This window comes from Phyllobates terribilis, unplaced genomic scaffold (genome assembly GCF_046119375.1).
Source record: "Phyllobates terribilis strain yellow unplaced genomic scaffold, ASM4611937v1 Scaffold_3__8_contigs__length_932513732, whole genome shotgun sequence".
Classification (NCBI taxonomy): Eukaryota; Metazoa; Chordata; class Amphibia; order Anura; family Dendrobatidae; genus Phyllobates; species Phyllobates terribilis.
This window is the reverse complement of record NW_027362763.1, coordinates 467798323-467819640: the sequence shown is the minus strand read 5'-3', so window position 1 is coordinate 467819640 and position 21318 is coordinate 467798323. Positions and strand designations below refer to the sequence as shown.

General features: G+C 49.1%; 1 protein-coding gene across 3 annotated transcripts in view; it reads left to right on the top strand.

Annotated features, from left to right (window-relative positions):
• The first annotated feature begins 5641 nt into the window (after positions 1–5641).
• Positions 5642–21318, top strand: part of SNX3 (sorting nexin 3) — a 41453-nt gene continuing 25776 nt past the window's right edge. For 2 of the 3 annotated variants that reach the window (XM_073675810.1, XM_073675809.1), the window contains exon 1: positions 5647–5946. In XM_073675810.1, coding sequence (XP_073531911.1) covers positions 5785–5946 — 162 coding nt within the window. In that variant the 5' untranslated portion in view covers positions 5647–5784. Of the gene's footprint in view, positions 5947–21318 lie in introns of all 3 variants that reach the window. The other variant, XM_073675811.1, reaches the window with a different exon arrangement.

The following is a 21318-nucleotide window of genomic DNA, read 5'->3' as shown; positions in this document are numbered from 1 at the left end:
TTCCAAATCAAGTCCTATCAGTTTAATTAAACACAGCTGGACTCCAATGAAGGAGTAGAACCATCTCAAGTAGGATCACAAGGAAATGGACAGCATGTGACTTAAATATGAGTGTCTGAACAAAGGGTCTGAATACGCATGACCATGTGATATTTCAGTTTTTCTTTTTTAATAAATTTGCAAAAATTTCTACATTTCTGTCTTTTTTCAGTCAAGATGGGGTGCAGAGTATACTTTAATGAGAAAAAAATGAACTTTTTAGAATTTACCTAATGGCTGCAATGATACAAAGAGTGAAAAATTTAAAGGGGTCTGAATACTTTCCATACTCACTGTATATACACTGCACATTGTCACTTCTCCTATACTTTATGCCAGGCATAATTCTTAGTATGTGCTTTTACTCTGTATTCTTTTGGACATCTCGGGGGGTGTGGTTTTATTAAGGGGTGTTGTTTTAAATGGTGTGGTTTTATTAAGGGGCATGATACATGTCTGTAAAAAATGTGGACCGTCCGTGAATTTTGGTCCAGTTGTCCGTTGAATAGTAGGTTGGCAACCCTGATCTGCAGTGCTTCAGCTTCCATCTCACAGACAGCCAGTGTTGTAATATTGTTGAAATACAGCAGAGCTATAAGAGCTGAAGCTGCTATTGTTTTAGTTGTGAGACAAAATTCTGTTTTACTGTTCTGTGTTAGCTACATGTCTCACATTGGTAATTGCTTCCTTTATTTATAAGCAGCTCTGGAGGCAGATTCTCATGCAGATCAGTGACCTGTCCATAGCCTAGAACAGTTCAGTTACATATAAGAAAAACATGGATTTCTCTGGAATAGGATATCAGATCGCAGATATCAAGGTGTCATTTTATTCAGATGCCCATATAGATGGCTTAGGAGGGTTGACCCTACTGACAAATTCTCTTTAAAATGCCCCTTTCTGCACTCGGTACAGGGATCTTTGTGATGTTCAAAGTTGTGACATGCCTTGGTCTCAGGGCAGCGAGGAGATTATCTGTTGTCAGAAAGAGACACTGAGGACACAGCCTGATGGCAGAGAGGCAGGGGCGTAACAATCGTGATCGCAGAGGGTGCAACTGCGACCAGGCTCATGCGGAAGGGGCCAAGTCCTTGGATGAAATAGCCCAGACTATTTCATCCAAGGACACACATTCAGCTAACATGCATTGGGTGCAGTGACTCGCTGGGTTCCTCCACTGCAATACACGTCGCTGGCCAATCAGAGGCTGGCACATGACGTCGATAGGCTGTGCATGGCAGTAACATCATACGTCGCCTATAGCAGGCACGCTGATGTGAGCTGCCAGCCTCTGTGCTGGCTACAGAAGAAGCCGCGCAATGTGAGAGCAGAGGAAGGTGAGTAGAATTTTTTTTTTATTATATGTTAGGGGACATATACACCTGGATGGGGGAACATTAATACACGATAGGGGACATTACTACATAATAGGGTGGGGCAACACGTATGTTCTTATAGGATTTAGAGTGCTACAAGGGCAACTGACCAACATGCAGGCGAAGGGGGGGTCCAAATTTCGCTCCGGGGCCCATCATATTCTAGTCTAGTAATGTCACTGCAGAGAGGAACACTGAGGAGACAGCCTGAGATTAGAATGAGATGCTGAGATGACCTGCGCATAGGTGAATTATGAGGGCCCAAGTGTCTAGGGAGACCCATGGCCAGATTGCCCTCATTATAATATTTTGTGTGCCACCCGGGCAGGGAACTTTCCTGAAGGCAAACTCTGCATTGACTGAGTCACAGCGTTAGGACGTCGACGTGAAGGTTTGACAAGATGAAGAAAGATGAAGAAAAAGGCATTGCATCCGCTTTTATATATAGCGCTGTCCCTTATTACATAGCAATCCTTTTTGTTATGTATAGCGCCATCCCATATTATATTGCATCCTCTTGTTATACATTATCGACCAAAAGTTTTGCATTTTTTTTTAAAGTGTGATCACTTCTGTTTGGTTGTTGTGATGCCATTTTCCTGGTGATTTTGTAAACCGGAAGCAAATGGTTGTCAGCTATAAGGAAGAAAATTGTTATGACATAGTTTTATCCCTTTATGTGTTAGTTTTCAACATTTGCTGGGCCAAATATTTTGACTATTTTGTCATAGGTAGTCGAATTTTGCCTAAAAAAAAAATTTTGTGTGTGTTTTTAGGTTAAAACATGGCATAGACAAAGTCATATATATCACGAGATATCAGGAAGCTTATTATTCTGAGAGGAAGTCAGGCAAAAGCCAAAAAGAGGTAGACAAGGAATTCAACTGTTCTCAGAGTCAAGTGTCACGTATATTAAAGAAAGAAAAAGAAGATTATGGAACAGCTGAAAAACCTAAAAGTGGACGACCACGGAAAACTTCCTCCAAAGTTGATCACATTATTAAGAAAAAGTCAGCATCTGATATCCATAAAAGTGCTGTACAGATTGCACATGAAATGAATGAAGAATATGGGGTCAAAGTGAGTCCCAAACTGTGTAGCGACAGCTAAGAGCAGTAGGGCTGAATGCACAAGTTCCAGTCAAGAAGCCTTTCATCTTTGCAAAGAACCGGAAGGTCCAACTTGAGTTTGGCAAAGAACACAGCCAATGGAAAGAGACAGATTGGTCTAAGGTGTTGTGGTCGGATGAACCCAAGTTCAATCTGTTTGGTAGTGATGGCAAGCACTATATATACCGCCCTGTTGGAAAACGTAAAGATGTAAGGTACCAAACACCTACAGTGAAACATGGTGGTGGCAATGTCATGGTTTGGGGCTATTTTTCTGCATCTGCCATTGGCCCTCTGCATAGAATTGATGGAAATATGAATGCTACCATGTATAAGGATATACTGGAGAATGTAATGCTGCCACATGGTAAAACCAAAGTAGGCAGGGGATGGCGATTCCAGCAAGTCACTGATCCTAAGCACACATCCAATTTAGTCAAAAATTGGTTAGCAAAGAAAATGTTCGCCTGCAATGGCCAATCCAATCACCTGATTTACACCCTAAAGAGCACCTTTGGGATGAGTTAGGGCAACGAGTTGGGCTCGTACTCATAGCAATAAAGATGAATTGTTCGCAGATTTGCAAATGGAAAAAAGCAAGATCCCTCAAGATGTCTTGGATACCCTAGTGGATTCAATGCCCCGTCGGTGTGGTGCAGTAATTAAAGTAAAAGTACTAAGTTATGGCATTGTAAGCAATGAATTACTCTGTGTTGTGATCAATAAATAGTGTTTTGGAAGTCAGTTTTCTTTAATTAAATGACCATACCTATATTCAAAAGCATTTTGGTTAAAATTAAGGTCTTGCAAAATGACAACTTCATGCACTTTCAATTCATCACCAGGAAAATGGCATCATAACAACCAGACAGACTCACATTTTTTTTTTAAAAAAAGCAAAACTTTTGTTCGCTACTGTATATACAGTAGCTCTGTTTCTTATTACATAGTATCCTCTATTATGTATAGTGGTATGTTATGTATAGTGCTGTACATAAGAGTGTGAGAGCAGGATTTATATTTTATCTATCTTGACTTTATTGCAGATATTTCCAAGATGGAGTTTGAGCCAGTATGTGTGTGTGAGATAAGGAGTCTTAAAAATGTCTTTGACTAACAGACTTGGAGAAAACATAGGAAAGTGGAAGAAACTAAACCTAATGAGCAGAGTTACACCTAGACTTCAGCTGGGTGTAGACAGAATTAACTTTAGCCAATTAGATGTATGTATGCTAATACCAGCAAATATTTAGAGATAAGCTGAGCCATATTGTTACCATGTATGACTATTAAATACTTATATAAGATATCAGGCTGAAATAAAGAGCGATCTGCCCTGATGCTCAATGTATCAGCGTGGCTCTTCCGTGCACGTATTTGGATTTTACTGTTTAATTTGGAACAGGCACAACGTCCCACATTATGTGGCGACGACAAAACCTGGAGCAACGAACAGTGACCTGCTAGTTTAAAGGACAGCTTGATCCAAACGTTTTGCTGGTGCCTAGACAGACTGACAAATCAGGACAGCTGCAGCAAGGTAAGAAGTTTTATTCTTACAATACCTGAATTTGCTTTCTCTCTTGGCATGGTGTGTTCGGGTGTGTCCGGAGATCATTCAATCTGTTCATGGTAAATGGGTCCATTATTGTTAGACAAAGAACCCTGATGAGACCTTGTGTACTGTGTTGAATTCTTGTGTTGTATGTTGTGGTGGATTTGTGGAAATGATGACTTTTATCCGGTACTGCCAGCAAGATGGGAGGGTACACGTGCTATTGTTAAATTCCTGATACCACTCCAGATTGTGACTCCAAATATAGACAAGTGTGACACCAGCATTCTTACTTCTTTCGACCCTCGCGTGTACATTGACGCTATTGGGGTCCCAAGAGGAGTACCAGATGAGTTCAAAGCCAGAAATCAAGGAGCAGCGGGACTTGAGTCGTTATTCCCCATCGTTACAGTGAATAAAAATGTGGACTGGATATATTAGATCTACTATGACCAGCTGTTGGATGCCAACTCTGACCAGCACATGAATATGGCACCCGTATAGTTTCCATGCTTGTTGTGGCTTGTGTGTGTTCATGATGTGACAGGCAGATTGATCCGGAGAATCTGGTGAAGCGATGTAGGAAGACCGGCTTCTTCTATTAGGGGAGGCGAACATATCTGGGGGAGACTGTAGACGAGCCACCCACTGCCACAAGAGGAGGGAATTGTGAGAGCAGGATTTATATTTTATCTATGTTGACTTTATTTTGGGACATTCTCTCCTGCTTTCCAATATGGAGTTTGAGCTAGAATGTTGTATACGAGTTCTCAATGCGCTATCCATAAAACAAAACAAAACTTTTATTATATGTTAAACAGAGGGGAATAGGGAAATCAGGACCATGATTATGGCTTCTAGCTGAAACGCGTTGGTTTTGTGTTTCTTGAATTCCCATGATGACCAGTGCATCTAACTTTTAATTTTTTCTACAATAAAGACAAATTTTTATTAACCATTTGCCATCGCTGGAGGATTTCTCTATTTTCTATAAACTTTTATTATACTTACCTATGGTGCGGTCCAGTGGGCGTCTCTGGTCTTGGTCCAGGCCTCCTCTCTTCTTGTGATCGCCCCCCCTTTGCGCTGCCCTCAGCAGGGGAGAGAGCGATAAGCCTGCAGAGGAGCGCGATGGAGGATGGCGATCACAAGAGAGGAAGCAGCGGACCAAGACCAGAGACGTCCAGCAGACCTGACCGCCCCATGCGTCAGTATAATAAACGCTATTTTTTTTTTGATTATTGAGAGCGCATTGGGGACATATATAGCATTCTAAAATACTGTATATAAGGGCTTACAGGCGCTGGGCCGAGTTTATATGAGGAAAAGCTGGTGACAGGTTCCCTTTACAGGAAGTTGTATGACACAACCCATACATAGGACTGGGTAATCCTCTCCCATCCCTGCGCGGTGCTGGTAGTCGTTCTTGCCTACACACAGTGACAATAAGCGCCCTATACCCGCGGTACTTCTCCGGACATCACCGCCTGCTGTCACTGACCACACGCCTCCCGCTCAGGCTCCGCAGCACGCTACCCACGTGACCGCGAGCTCGCATTTCAGTGATCACGTGTTCGCGACAGTTTTCCGCCTCCTGCGCCGCCGCCCCCATCTCTGTCACCTGATTGATTTCGGCCGCCACTTCCGGCAGTCACTGGACAGCTCCTGATTCGTTCCGCCTGGGTCACCGTTCGTTTGGTTGTCAATGGCAGAAACCGTGGCAGATACCCGCCGCCTACACAGCAAACCCCAGAATCTGAACGACGCGTACGGGCCGCCAAGCAATTTCCTCGAGATAGATGTGAGCAACCCGCAGACGGTCGGGGTGGGCCGGAACCGCTACACGACATACGAAGTCCGGCTGAAGGTGAGCAGAGCTATGTGGTGCTACCGGGGCGAGTACCTGTGTGTGGAGCCATGTGACCCGGCCCCATTACTGCAACCGAGCTGTGCAGACCTGTGTGCTGTGCCACCTACCACCCCGGGGTCACCAAGGTACCAGCCTGTACCCCAAGAGCTGGGCACAGTACATTCCTGTGCAGACCTGTGTGCTGTGCCACCTACCACCCCGGGGTCACCAAGGTACCAGCCTGTACCCCAAGAGCTGGACACAGTACATTCCTGTGCAGACCTGTGTGCTGTGCCACCTACCACCCCGGGGTCACCAAGGTACCAGCCTGTACCCCAAGAGCTGGACACAGTACATTCCTGTGCAGACCTGTGTGCTGTGCCACCTACCACCCCGGGGTCACTAAGGTACCAGCCTGTACCCCAAGAGCTGGACACAGTACATTCCTGTGCAGACCTGTGTGCTGTGCCACCTACCACCCCTGGGTCACCAAGGTACCAGCCTGTACCCCAAGAGCTGGACACAGTACATTCCTGTGCAGACCTGTGTGCTGTGCCACCTACCACCCCGGGGTCACTAAGGTACCAGCCTGTACCCCAAGAGCTGGACACAGTACATTCCTGTGCAGACCTGTGTGCTGTGCCACCTACCACCCCGGGGTCAGTAAGGTACCAGCCTGTACCCCAAGAGCTGGACACAGTACATTCCTGTGCAGACCTGTGTGCTGTGCCACCTACCACCCCGGGGTCACCAAGGTACCAGCCTGTACCCCAAGAGCTGGACACAGTACATTCCTGTGCAGACCTGTGTGCTGTGCCACCTACCACCCCGGGGTCACTAAGGTACCAGCCTGTACCCCAAGAGCTGGACACAGTACATTCCTGTGCAGACCTGTGTGCTGTGCCACCTACCACCCCGGGGTCACCAAGGTACCAGCCTGTACCCCAAGAGCTGGACACAGTACATTCCTGTGCAGACCTGTGTGCTGTGCCACCTACCACCCCGGGGTCACTAAGGTACCAGCCTGTACCCCAAGAGCTGGACACAGTACATTCCTGTGCAGACCTGTGTGCTGTGCCACCTACCACCCTGGGGTCACTAAGGTACCAGCCTGTACCCCAAGAGCTGGACACAGTACATTCCTGTGCAGACCTGTGTGCTGTGCCACCTACCACCCCGGGGTCACGAAGGTACCAGCCTGTACCCCAAGAGCTGGATACAGTACATTCCTGTGCAGACCTGTGTGCTGTGCCACCTACCACCCCGGGGTCACCAAGGTACCAGCCTGTACCCCAAGAGCTGGACACAGTACATTCCTGTGCAGACCTGTGTGCTGTGCCACCTACCACCCCGGGGTCACTAAGGTACCAGCCTGTACCCCAAGAGCTGGACACAGTACATTCCTGTGCAGACCTGTGTGTTGTGCCACCTACCACCCCAGGTCACTAAGGTACCAGCCTGTACCCCAAGAGCTGGGCACAGTACATTCCTGTGCAGACCTGTGTGCTGTGCCACCTACCACCCCAGGTCACTAAGGTACCAGCCTGTACCCCAAGAGCTGGACACAGTACACTCCTGTACAGACCTGTTTGCTGTGCCACCTACCACCCCGGGGTCACTAAGGTACCAGCCTGTACCCCAAGAGCTGGACACAGTACATTCCTGTGCAGACCTTTGTGCTGTGCCACCTACCATCCTGAAGTCAGTAAGGTACCAGCCTGTACACCATGAGATAGGCACAGTACATTTCTGTACAGACCTGTGTGCTGTGTTGTGCCACTTGGAACCCCTCCTTAGCGCACTTAATACAGTTCCAGACCTGACTTTTCTCCTAAGGAGTTCCCTTTGCTTTTCAATACATCTTGCATTACAGCAGTATTCTATGGCAATGTATGCAGCTGTATAGACCACAGTTGCATTTGTCGTACCATATATGAAATCTGAATTAGTCTCCATTTGTGGTGACGTAATTGTTTGGGACAGTGTATAATAACTGCAGGGAGACCCCTCTGTCTGGTCGAATTACTAAGGGGGAGAGCTTTTGTGTGTGTGTGTGTGTGTGTACTTGGTCTGATGTGTATGGCTGCCTTAAAGGGGTCATCCACTACCTGGACAACCCCTTTTTAAATGAAGTAGACCCCATTGTACAATAAAAATAGCATATACTTCCAGCACCTGTGCTATTCCAGTGATGTCAATGCCTTGTGTCCCGGGGCTTGCTTGACATTGACTGCAGGGCTAGCATGGCTCAGTCAGTGGCCGATATTGGGCTAGTGTACTCTCACTTCCTTCTTTTGGATATTGGACAAGCTGAGGAAGTGAGATCGAGGCCCCATGTCGGCCACAATGTCATTCGAGCCCCAGGAAATCTGGTGCAGATATCACTGGAACAGCGCTGGTTTGGGAGGTGACTATATGCTGTTTGTATTTTACAAGGGTGTCTGCTTCATTTGAAAAGGTGTTTCAGTGTAGTGGAGAATGCTTACCTTGTGGATGTGTGTTCAGAAATCCCACACTGTAATAGCTGTGTAAATATAAGATTTTACACATCTCATGTCCACCTTGTGGACATTTTCTGCCTGTAAATGACCTGTGGTGCATATTTTGAGGTTCCTCCTTGTCATTTGTTTCATTGTGAATTTTACCCTTTTGCAATACATTATTTTTTTGGTGTAGATATACCGTACTAAATATTTTATGTGTGCATATACCCATAGACTATGCAGATGATTAAATATATTGATTTGTGAAGGGGAAAAAAAAATTCTTGGAAGCTGTAATTTAGTTTTCCTCAACATGATTTTGGCACAAAACTCAATCCTGATGATTTCTCAAGCCCCCCTCCCTCCCTCCCTCTAGATCAGTGGGGTTTTAAAAACCCAACAGTCATGTTACATAGTTACATATGTTGAATAAAGACCTAGGTCCATCAAGTTCAACCTTTTCCCCCCTATTGTACATTTTGTCTAATTTAATTGTAACCCACAATGTTCTGTATACTGAGGAAATCATCCAGCCCTTTTTTGAAAGCTGTTAGTGTCGGCCATTACTACCTCTTGTGGTCGGCATTCCATAGTCCGACTGTAAAGGACCTTTCCTGTTAAGGTGCCGGAATCGCCTTTCTTCCACCTGTAATGAGTGTCCCCTGGTCCTTAGTATGGTCTTAGTATGGTCTTTGGAAGGAATAAGTCATGTGCTACTCCTTTTGTACTGACCACACATATATTTATACATGTAAATGAGATCTCCTCTGAGACGTCTTTTTTTCTAAGCTAAACAAGCCCAACTTTTATCTCATCATATGAGAAGCCTTCCATCCCTTGTAATAATCTAGTAGCCCGCCTTTGAACTGACTCTAACTTTTGAATATCCTTTTTAAAGCCCAAAACTGGATCCCATATTCCCGATGTGGCCTCACCAGTAGTGTTGAGCATTCCGATACTGAAATATCGGGTATCGACCGATATTCACGGTATCGGAGTTCCGATACTTTTAGAATATCGAATACCGGAATCGGAAGTTCCCATAATGCCTGCGTTCTGCAGTGTCTCTGAAGGATGACAAGGTGGATGGCAGCGCTCAGCTTACTGTACTTGTCATTTAGTGTAAAGGATTTATTAAAAAAAAATAATAGTGTTTTCATGTACCGTCTCTTTAAAAAAGCCGGCCGGCAATTCAGCATCGGTACCCGACAATTTAGAATAGAAAGAATAGAGCATCACACATAGATTAGATACATAGAAACATGTCAGTCACATATATAAGAAGTACAGTGATAGTGTTGATTACTGTACTTGTCATTTAGTGTTAAAATAAAGGATTTATTAAAAAAAAAATTGGCGTGGGGTTCCCCGTAATTTTAGTCTCTAGCGGAGGTTAAGCAGATGGCTGGGGCAGATGTTTGAAGCCTGGGAAGGGGGTAATACCCATGGAGCTTCCCAGGCTACTAATATCAGCCCCAAGCTGAATACCTAGCCTATACTAGCTATTAAAATGGGGGACCCCCAAAAAAATAACGTGGGGTCCCCCCTATTTTAATAGCTAGCAAAGGCTAGGCAGACAGCTGGGGGCTGATATTAATAGCCCAGGAAGGGTGCCATGAATATTGGCCCCCTCCCAGGCTAGAAACACCAGCCGTCAGCCGCCCCAGAAATGGCGCATCCATAGGATGCGCCAATTCTGACACTTAGCCTCGCTCTTCCCACTGCCCTGTAGCGGTGGCAGTGGGGTAATAGGGCTGGGGTTGATGTCAGCTTATAATGCCAGCTGACATCAAGCCCAGGTTAGTAATGGAGAGGCGTCTATAAGACACTCCCATTACTAACTCCATAGTCAAAGTTAAAAAAAAAACCACAAACACCCAGAATAAAGTCCTTTAATTGAAATAAACACACAATTCTTTATTGTTCTAAATTAAACTATACTTACCATCACGCTCATTCCAGCTGAAGCCAATGTCTTCTGCAATAAAAGTAAAATAATAAACCAACATCATCCTTACCTTTCCATGGTTCCCACGACGGCTCCAGCTCTGCTACATTGACATGACAGGCTGGATCGCAGCCGAAAACTGCCATTCAGCTTGTCATTCCGCAGACACTGAGAAGCGCAGGCATGCTTGCACTCCTCAGTGTCTGGCTGTGACGGCATCCAGATGAGCCGAGGTCATGTCCAATGAACTCAGCTCACCTCATGCACATCACTGACAGCATGGGATAATTCTCCTGCACTCAGCGCTTGAGCAGGAGAATTCTCCAACGCTGGGATGGCATTGAGATGACAGGTTGGATCGCAGCTGAACGTTGCCATCCAGCTTGTCATCCTTCAGAGACACTGCAGAGCGCTGTCAGTCACGTGCATGAGGTGAGCTGAGTTCATTGACATTGAGTACTGCTTACTTGTAACCAGAATACCCAAGTCCTTCTGTTCTGTAGTCCCGAGTATACTCCCATTTAATGTATATGCAGCAAGAGGATTACTTTGTCCCAGGTGCATTACTCTACATTTATCTACATTAAACCTCATTTGCCAAGTGTTTGCCCATTCAGATATCTTATCCAGATCGTTCTGCAATATCGTAATGTCAAGATCAGATTTTAATATCCTACATAGTTTGGTGTCGTCAGCAAAGACTGAAACTTTACTCTCAATCCCATCCACAAGGTCATTAATAAAGAGGTTAGAAAGAATCGGTCCTAGCACAGATCCCTGCGGTCCCCACTGCTGAATATATCCCATTTAGAGAATGTACCACTTATGACAACTCTTTATTTTCTGTCAATTAGCCAATTCCTTATGTGTTGAACTGTAAATTGTTAACATTTTTTGCTGCCCAATCTCTTAAATTCTAAGCAAATACCTTTATACCACAGCAAGTACCGTATTTTTCGGACTATAAGATGCACCGGACCATAAGACGCACCTAGGTTTTAGAGGAGGAAATTTTTTTTTAAAAAAAATGTAAGCAAAAAATGTGTTCATGATGCACTTTTAAGGGGGAGGGGGTCTTCTGCTGACACTGGTATAGGGGTAATGTCCCCCAATTCTGACAATATCCCCCATCCTGGTATATATGCCCCCTCTTCCTTTTATACGTGGTCCCCATCCTGGTATGCAGGGAACCCCTCCATCCTGGTATGCGTGGCACCCCTCATCCCTATCCTGGTATGCGTGGCGCCCCTCGTCCCTGTCCTGGTATGCGTGGCGCCCCTCGTCCCTGTCCTGGTGTGCGTGGCGCCCCTCGTCCCTGTCCTGGTGTGCGTGGCGCCCCTCGTCCCTGTCCTGGTGTGCGTGGCGCCCCTCGTCCCTGTCCTGGTGTGCGTGGCGCCCCTCGTCCCTGTCCTGGTGTGCGTGGCGCCCCTCGTCCCTGTCCTGGTGTGCGTGGCGCCCCTCGTCCCTGTCCTGGTGTGCGTGGCGCCCCTCGTCCCTGTCCTGGTGTGCGTGGCGCCCCTCGTCCCTGTCCTGGTGTGCGTGGCGCCCCTCGTCCCTGTCCTGGTGTGCGTGGCGCCCCTCGTCCCTGTCCTGGTGTGCGTGGCGCCCCTCGTCCCTGTCCTGGTGTGCGTGGCGCCCCTCGTCCCTGTCCTGGTGTGCGTGGCGCCCCTCGTCCCTGTCCTGGTGTGCGTGGCGCCCCTCGTCCCTGTCCTGGTGTGCGTGGCGCCCCTCGTCCCTGTCCTGGTGTGCGTGGCGCCCCTCGTCCCTGTCCTGGTGTGCGTGGCGCCCCTCGTCCCTGTCCTGGTGTGCGTGGCGCCCCTCGTCCCTGTCCTGGTGTGCGTGGCGCCCCTCGTCCCTGTCCTGGTGTGCGTGGCGCCCCTCGTCCCTGTCCTGGTGTGCGTGGCGCCCCTCGTCCCTGTCCTGGTGTGCGTGGCGCCCCTCGTCCCTGTCCTGGTGTGCGTGGCGCCCCTCGTCCCTGTCCTGGTGTGCGTGGCGCCCCTCGTCCCTGTCCTGGTGTGCGTGGCGCCCCTCGTCCCTGTCCTGGTGTGCGTGGCGCCCCTCGTCCCTGTCCTGGTGTGCGTGGCGCCCCTCGTCCCTGTCCTGGTGTGCGTGGCGCCCCTCGTCCCTGTCCTGGTGTGCGTGGCGCCCCTCGTCCCTGTCCTGGTGTGCGTGGCGCCCCTCGTCCCTGTCCTGGTGTGCGTGGCGCCCCTCGTCCCTGTCCTGGTGTGCGTGGCGCCCCTCGTCCCTGTCCTGGTGTGCGTGGCGCCCCTCGTCCCTGTCCTGGTGTGCGTGGCGCCCCTCGTCCCTGTCCTGGTGTGCGTGGCGCCCCTCGTCCCTGTCCTGGTGTGCGTGGCGCCCCTCGTCCCTGTCCTGGTGTGCGTGGCGCCCCTCGTCCCTGTCCTGGTGTGCGTGGCGCCCCTCGTCCCTGTCCTGGTGTGCGTGGCGCCCCTCGTCCCTGTCCTGGTGTGCGTGGCGCCCCTCGTCCCTGTCCTGGTGTGCGTGGCGCCCCTCGTCCCTGTCCTGGTGTGCGTGGCGCCCCTCGTCCCTGTCCTGGTGTGCGTGGCGCCCCTCGTCCCTGTCCTGGTGTGCGTGGCGCCCCTCGTCCCTGTCCTGGTGTGCGTGGCGCCCCTCGTCCCTGTCCTGGTGTGCGTGGCGCCCCTCGTCCCTGTCCTGGTGTGCGTGGCGCCCCTCGTCCCTGTCCTGGTGTGCGTGGCGCCCCTCGTCCCTGTCCTGGTGTGCGTGGCGCCCCTCGTCCCTGTCCTGGTGTGCGTGGCGCCCCTCGTCCCTGTCCTGGTGTGCGTGGCGCCCCTCGTCCCTGTCCTGGTGTGCGTGGCGCCCCTCGTCCCTGTCCTGGTGTGCGTGGCGCCCCTCGTCCCTGTCCTGGTGTGCGTGGCGCCCCTCGTCCCTGTCCTGGTGTGCGTGGCGCCCCTCGTCCCTGTCCTGGTGTGCGTGGCGCCCCTCGTCCCTGTCCTGGTGTGCGTGGCGCCCCTCGTCCCTGTCCTGGTGTGCGTGGCGCCCCTCGTCCCTGTCCTGGTGTGCGTGGCGCCCCTCGTCCCTGTCCTGGTGTGCGTGGCGCCCCTCGTCCCTGTCCTGGTGTGCGTGGCGCCCCTCGTCCCTGTCCTGGTGTGCGTGGCGCCCCTCGTCCCTGTCCTGGTGTGCGTGGCGCCCCTCGTCCCTGTCCTGGTGTGCGTGGCGCCCCTCGTCCCTGTCCCGGTGTGCGTGGCGCCCCTCGTCCCTGTCCCGGTGTGCGTGGCGCCCCTCGTCCCTGTCCCGGTGTGCGTGGCGCCCCTCGTCCCTGTCCCGGTGTGCGTGGCGCCCCTCGTCCCTGTCCCGGTGTGCGTGGCGCCCCTCGTCCCCGTCCCGGTGTGCGTGGCGCCCCTCGTCCCCGTCCCGGTGTGCGTGGCGCCCCTCGTCCCCGTCCCGGTGTGCGTGGCGCCCCTCGTCCCCGTCCCGGTGTGCGTGGCGCCCCTCGTCCCCGTCCCGGTGTGCGTGGCGCCCCTCGTCCCCGTCCCGGTGTGCGTGGCGCCCCTCGTCCCCGTCCCGGTGTGCGTGGCGCCCCTCGTCCCCGTCCCGGTGTGCGTGGCGCCCCTCGTCCCCGTCAGGCTGCTTTCTTCTCTCCTTCAGCGCTGTGTCCTGTCTGCCCGCACTGATCTCTCCATATGAGCCGCTCATGGCAGTGACGCCATGCGTTGCTCACATGGAGAGATCAGCTGCCGGAAGTCACTGCTCCCCACGCCGGGACTGTGTGCGCGGGGAGCAGTGACTTCACTCTCCTTCATAACCGGCACACAGCGTAGCCGCGCTGCGGCTCCTGCTGCTTGGGCTATCGCGTGTGCCTGCTTATTAAAGGGCATGAATATTCACCCCCTCCCCACGCCCATTGGCATGGAGAGAGGTTGAATATTCATGCCCTTTAACAGTGGGCACAGTCCATTCCGGCATCAGCAGGAGCCGTGCTGCGGCTACACTGTGTGCTGCTATTAAGGAGCATGAATATTCAGTTCTCCCCACGCCCCATGGGGAGCAGTGAATATTCATTTTCTTTAGCAGCGGGGACAGTGTAGGCTGCAGCGGGCGGCTGCTGCCTCCTGTGCCCCGCTCCTCCACCGCTACCGCTCCCCCCACATATATATACACCCTCCCCCCCCAACATTCAAATTATAAGACGCACCCCCCATTTTCCTCCAAAATTTTGGAGGAAAAAAGTGCATCTTGTAGTCCGAAAAATACAGTATCTTTCTCTAGCAGCTCTTCTCTAAATCAGCCAAGTCTTTCGCCATCATTTATTGATCGTATGTGTGGCCATTGTTAGATTTAGGCTTTAATAAAAAAAGCAATAAGTGGCAGTGATACTGTGCGACGTTCATTTATACAGTGTAGAATGTGTCAGACACATGTTGTATATTCCTAACAGCTGCCAGTAATACGCTTCATATATCACTGTCAATTGTTCTGATATGGGTGGCATATTTTAAGTTATATGTTTGCCAGCGATCACAACAGCTTGGTAGTCACCAGGGCTTTGGAGTCGGAGTCGGAGCCCATTTTTGTGGAGTCGGTGTAAAGTGGACTAACTCAGACTCCTAAAATATATAATAAATTGGGTACAGTAATTCAATGCAGTTTGTGGGGAATATTTTTTCATAAGAATTTGGGAAAGTTATGAAATGTCCTATAAATGTCTGTCCTATTCCTGATCTAAGGGTCTAGACTTTTAGCTGAGATGAATCTGTGCTACAGTACATTTATCACTTAAACATGAGCCATGTATGTCGGAGTCGTGGAGTCGGAGTTGGAGTCGGAGGTTTGGCTTACCAACTCCACAGCCCTGGTTGTTGCATGCATAATGCTAAGAGTTTGTGCACACTTTAAATATTTGCTGCTTTTCTGTCATTTTTCTGCACTTTTTTGTCACAAAAACTGAAGGATTTTCTAAACTCAGCAAAGTGAATGAGATTCCTGAAGTCTCATGCGCACATTGCTTATTTTTTTCTTTGCTCATTTGAGGCAATTTCAATTCATGAACATGCCACATCTCCTGGTCAGGAGAGGACGCAAAAACAAGTATACAGACAGGACAGCGTGGGATCAAAGCTCATTCTTTCTGTGAGGTAAAGCTTGTACTGCTTCTGGTTTTCAACAAGTTCTACCTCACAGAAAGTTGTAGCTGTGATCCCATACTGTAATGTCCGTCCTCCCTCTGCCCAGGAGCTGTGTTATGATCAGACCATGTCCATGCACGGTCAGACACAGCCATTACACAGTACACAGCAGGGGCACATTTATAAGATTATCTCAGCACAGGAACATTTTATTTAAACACATCCAATTGTAGAAATTATTATTATTCCAAGATTTATTGATTAAAATCAACTTTGTTCAAGAGATAACCCCTTTTAACGTGCGCTCATACCCTAAGAGCCACAAGTGACTTGCAAGCCTCTGGTTGACAACACGGTTCTGTAAAACAGTAAAGTTGCACATGAATGAGCAGATAAACCTGCCTATATTGAATTTTCTGTATAATTTTGGAGAAAACATCTTTGTAGGGCTGGCGGATACCTTAGAGGGGCCATCTGCATACGTATGCCCCAATTTATCAAACGTGTTTCTCCAGAATTCTGAAGTAAAATTGTTTGAAACTTGGCAAAATTGTTGCGCAAATATTTATTGACTTCAGGCGTTCTTACACCAAATTCTGCCACCTCCTGCAACATTTAGAAAAGTGTGGAGCTTGGTGAGAATTGGTGTGACTAAGTGCAGCGCACAAATTCATCATAATTTTTGCCACTTTTGTAGCATAAGTTATAACAGCAATGCACTCCAGTTTTTGATTCGAGTCCACTACTTGTAGTGGTGCAGGTGAAAAAATGTGCCAAATTTAGTAGATCCTGTCCAGTTTTGATGAATTGGGACCTTTAAAGAGGTTGTCCACTACTATACATAATGCCTCCATTGATTTAAAGAGTGAAAAGAGGTGTTTTTGTAATTACCTTGTGTTGTCATTCTTGCCTGTGAGCGGCGCTATCGCTGACTGCTCACCAGGCATTATGTGACCTCCGGCTGCAGCCTCGGCTGACATCTGCTGATGGCTAAGCAAACAACTGTTGGCTGATATTAATAGCCAGGGAACATTGTTGACTAATGGCCCCTTCCCCGGCTACTAATATCAGCCCCCAGCGGTCGACTTTCCCTCTGCTGGTTATAAACATGACGCAGGAGCCCATGCCCTGTTTTATTTTAGGCTCTGTGCCAACGATCTGGACGTAGCAGCGCTTTGGATGCATATTTTTTGCTGCGTCCAAAACGTTGCATTCTATTGAACGTAGGTAAATCTGCATGTTTTCACTGAACCATGCGGATTTACCGCATTCAATACATTCTAGTGGTCAGATTTCCGTTGTGGATTCTAGCGACTCCGCAAGAGAATTTGACATGCTGCGGTCCTGAAAGACGCACCGCATGTCAGTGTCCACGGGTGATTCGTAGCCTCTGATTCACGAATTATGGACATAGGATGTCTAGAGATCCCATCCGCTATGCTATAGCATCTGGATGCTGCGGGTTTGACACTGTATAAATACGCAGCGTCAAACCTGCAGTGGCTCCTGACCGTGGCCATGTACCCAAACTCACCCGCAGCATGGCAATTTCTGTAGCGGACACTCTAGTCTCCGCTGCAGATTTTGACCGATTTAAAGTGTCATTGTATGCGGTGGATTCACATGTACCGACAACAAAAGTGCGGCATTAGAACACCGCGTTTTGGAGGCAGCAAAAATACGCTGTGTCCAAAGCGCTGCTGAGTGCTGATCGACGGACGTAGAGGCTAACGAAACAGCTGCCCCAGAAATTACATGAGTGGAAATGCTAATGAAGATTGGGTATATGGGTTTAGCTGACACCTAGCTCTTTTGTTTGGTGATGACAAGGTGTCAATCAGACCCTTTCATCACCAAATTAAAGTAAAGAGTTAAACACACAGACACAGAGTAAACACTTTATTTGCAATACAACACACATTCTTTAATCATTTAAATTAACCAATATACTCACCCCAGTTCTGACGGTAATCCAAAAAGCTATGTCCCACCAAATTTTATTTAGCTCCAAAAAGCATTCATTGATGTACAAAAATGCTTCAAAAACGTGGCAAAACCGCACGTTTTTTCCTGCCAAGGAGATGCATAAACGCTGCAGAAATTTCTGCTTCAAATCCTGAACGTGTGCACGTAGCCTAAGAAGGTTGTGAGTGGAAATAGGTGATATTCTGGAAAACATATAAGTATTTTTGTGATTGTAAAGTGGGAGATAAATGCAGGTTTTCCTAATCTGTAGAGGGGAGTAAGCCGCTGCCAGATCTGATGCCAGTTTATCTCCTGTGAGAACACCAAATGAAAGTTTTGAAATCCATAATCCTTCCCTCATACACATTAAATGGTTGGTTGGTCAGTTCCACAGAAATCGGCCCATTTAGCTGACGTTTATCTCATCTGATTTCACCTTCTTAACTCTCTGTGAATCATTGCATTAACCGTAAAGCTATTAAGATACTAGTAGTTTGGCATTGTTTCAATCCACACTATTCTTCCAGGGAATGGATAACTGCAACCCCTGATGGTAGTCACTAAGCCTGGCTGTGTGACAAGCACAATTCACACAACTCAAGCGATCTCATGCTTATAGTGAGTGAGCAGTGGGAGTTTTGTAATAGGCTAAGGCTATACAATGACATTTGTTGCGCGAAAGGAAACATCTTTGTAACTTGTCTGTGACTATTTTAAAGATGCGATTTTTCTGGTAAAGACAATTTGCAGTCACGTGCGACTTGTGTTTAAAGTCAGATCGCACTGCAACACCAAAGGAATGCGTCACAACAATCTTAATGTTGCTGTTTAGCCCTAGCTTTATGCTTCTTCCACCATAAGCCTCCAAATCCAGCAGCAGCCACAAGTTGCCATAGGGTAAGGTTGGGGCTACACAGCGACTTGTCATGTGACAAAAAACATTAGTGCAACTCGTCTGCGACTTACTGTTGCACCACTGATTAATTGCTGTATATAAAACAGCCATGTTGCAGACAAGTCACACATTGAATTCTATGGCAAGTGTGAGTTGACAGACAACAAAATGTCCAAGTCATTTTGAAACATTTTGGATTGTCACAATGTGACATCATAGGAAATCGCAATGTGACACTGCGATTTTAGTGTAGCATGACACGTGCTGCTGTGTAGCCCTCGCTTAAGGCCACGGCCCCACTATCAGTATTTGGTCAGTATTCGGTCAGTATTTTTTCTCAGGAGTGGGAGCCAAAACCAGGAGAGGAACAATCATAGAAAAGGTATAATAGAAACAAGTCACCAATTCTGCATTTATCACCCACTCCTGGCTTTGTCTTCTACTCCTGAGAAAAAATACTGATAGTGGGGCCGTGGCCCAAGAGAAATAGACTGCTGACAGGAGAGTTGAGCGTTCATATATTCTATGTAAACGCCTCTTCATAAAGGGAGCAAGTGTGATGTCAGCATGGCTGTCAGGGCCGAAGTTACTCTTCTGAGGGATCTTCCCTTTAATCACCAGCTAATCAAAGTTGTTTCAGGCCACACATGCAGCGGAGATTGTCTTCCCATCTCACCATCACCAGTTTGTACTGAGATTTCACAAGTCATAGCCAAGGTTCAACTGCAATTACTCACCAGGAGAATGAATGCCTCACTCTCTCATAAGTGAAGTTAGCTTAATATAATGGGTGGTAGAAAATTCTCTGGAAATGTTTAATCATTTATTTCTCTTCTGCTTTTCAGAGGAGACTGCAATACATGTAGCTGAGGTAGCTCTTCAAGCCTCGACTGGTATCCGTGGCTGGGGGCTTTCACTGACGGAAAACTCCATTTTACCCAGTAGAAACAGCCAGACTGCTAATGCCAAGCAGGAGAAAGGGGAACACAATGGCTGTCCACAGGGTCGGACTGGACCACTGGAGGACCGGAGAATCCTCTGGTGGGCCCAGGCACTTACATCTGGTGGCACAGTGAACGTGCGTCACATATGCCAGCGATGTGCATACTGACCACTCTCCCATGTTGTCTAACTGGTAGGAGAGGTGACATAAAAAGCTATTGTGGTGCCCCTGAGGGTTCAGTCGCCACAGGGGTACTGGACCTCAGAATGAGGTGTGGTATCTCCTCTCCAAGGTAAGGATGGAGTGCCACACAGGACCCCAACCACACACTCAACACTACACCACTCCAGTTCTGAAGGGGGCCTAATGCACCATAGTGCTGCCCCGGCCCTTAATGGAGGAGTTGGGGGGGGGAACCAAAGTTAGGGGGAACCAAGTAGTGAGTGAGGGTGGAGGAAGCACTTTACTTTAGCACTTAATAGAATCATATATAACAGGAGGCCATTTTAATAACCGGGTCTTTAGTCGTGGGTCTTTGGGACGGCAGGTCAGCACAAGGCTGCAGCCGCCTCAGGGTCCACGGTTCCCGGTCTCAGGCCTCGAGACGGGGGATTGGGGCAGAGTTATAACCAGCTCTGTCCCCGGTCAGAGTCCAACCCAGGAGGGGAGCAGAGGAGATAGGCTCCACAGGCAAAAGGATCTCAGGGGATGCGGACGGAGCGGAGTCGCCACCTGCATACCTTATTCTGGCTCAGCCAGAGAGACCCTGCTGCAAGAGGGGGTACCGGTCCCCGATTATCTGACTTTGTACTTCACGTCTCTGTCGGAAAAGTCCGGAGGCTTATGTGGATCCCAGGGGGATACGGACGGAGCGGAATCGCCACCTGTATTCCCTAATCTGAGTTTATCCAGAGGGACCCGGCCTTGCGCCAAGTTCTCACCACTAGTAACCAAGAATGGCACCCAGTTGGTCCGGGAGCTATAAGCTACCCATCAAGGACATTGCAGTACCCGTACGGGACACAGTGGGGGACACTAGGCGGGAGAAGTACAGTAGGAGAGGAACACTTTAGAGCGGGGGTCCTGTCAAGCGCGCCTGAACTACCTGGAGTGTGCTGAACCCCACCCTGGCGGCCGCAGCTCGCCGTGTGACAGCAGAGAGAGAAGCTCTGAGCTGAGAAAACACTACCGTGAGTAAAAGACTTGGATGACTTCAACTACTGCCTCTGTCTGTTCTTTCCTCCACGGCTCTGCACCCGCCAACGCTCTATTCTTCACTCTCCCACTACACTGCCCTGAGGCCCCGCTCCACCTGTGGGGGAGCAGCACCAACTAAGCTGTCAGAACACTGGCCTCAGGGGACTGCAGCAGTGCTGGTGATTCTCACCAGATACCACGGGTGGCGTCACGAACATTTCCCTATCCCATGTAACCTTCCCCCATTCCTTGCTTTTAAGGGGGAGCCGGCCACCGCGACATCCCCCCAACACCATCAACAAGGCCCGGGCGCCGAGTCGCCTTCCCCCATCATTCCCCTGGGCGCGTCACTATCAGGACGCACCAGCGCGCTCTTACTTACAAGTAGTGCGCCGCAGTCTGCAGCAGGGGAGCGTGTCCTCAGTGTTCAGTGATGCTCGCTGTGCTCTCTTGGGTTACCCTGGGAGGAGCCGTGAGCAGTTTGTCCCTACTCCTCGCAGCTCCTTCCAGAGTTACACAACCCGGGCGGGAGAGCACAGCGCGCATCATAGAACACTGAAGACATGCTAGCCTGCTGCAGACTGTGGCGCACTACTTGTAAGTAACAGAGAGCTGTTGCACCCTGATAGCTTCTTATGTCACCACTCTTCCCTGCTTTGAACAAGCAGGGAGAGTGGTGCAGCTCTTGATAAGGCTAACACTGATTGGCTGCGCTGCAGATAATCATTGTTAGTTTTGTTTGTGTCCTCCCTGGCTGGACACAGCATAGCTCTGTACAGTGATTCACAAAGCGCCTGCTCCCCTCCCCCACAGTATCAGTAGCAGAGGGAGATAGACGACTTCCTGATACCGCTGTA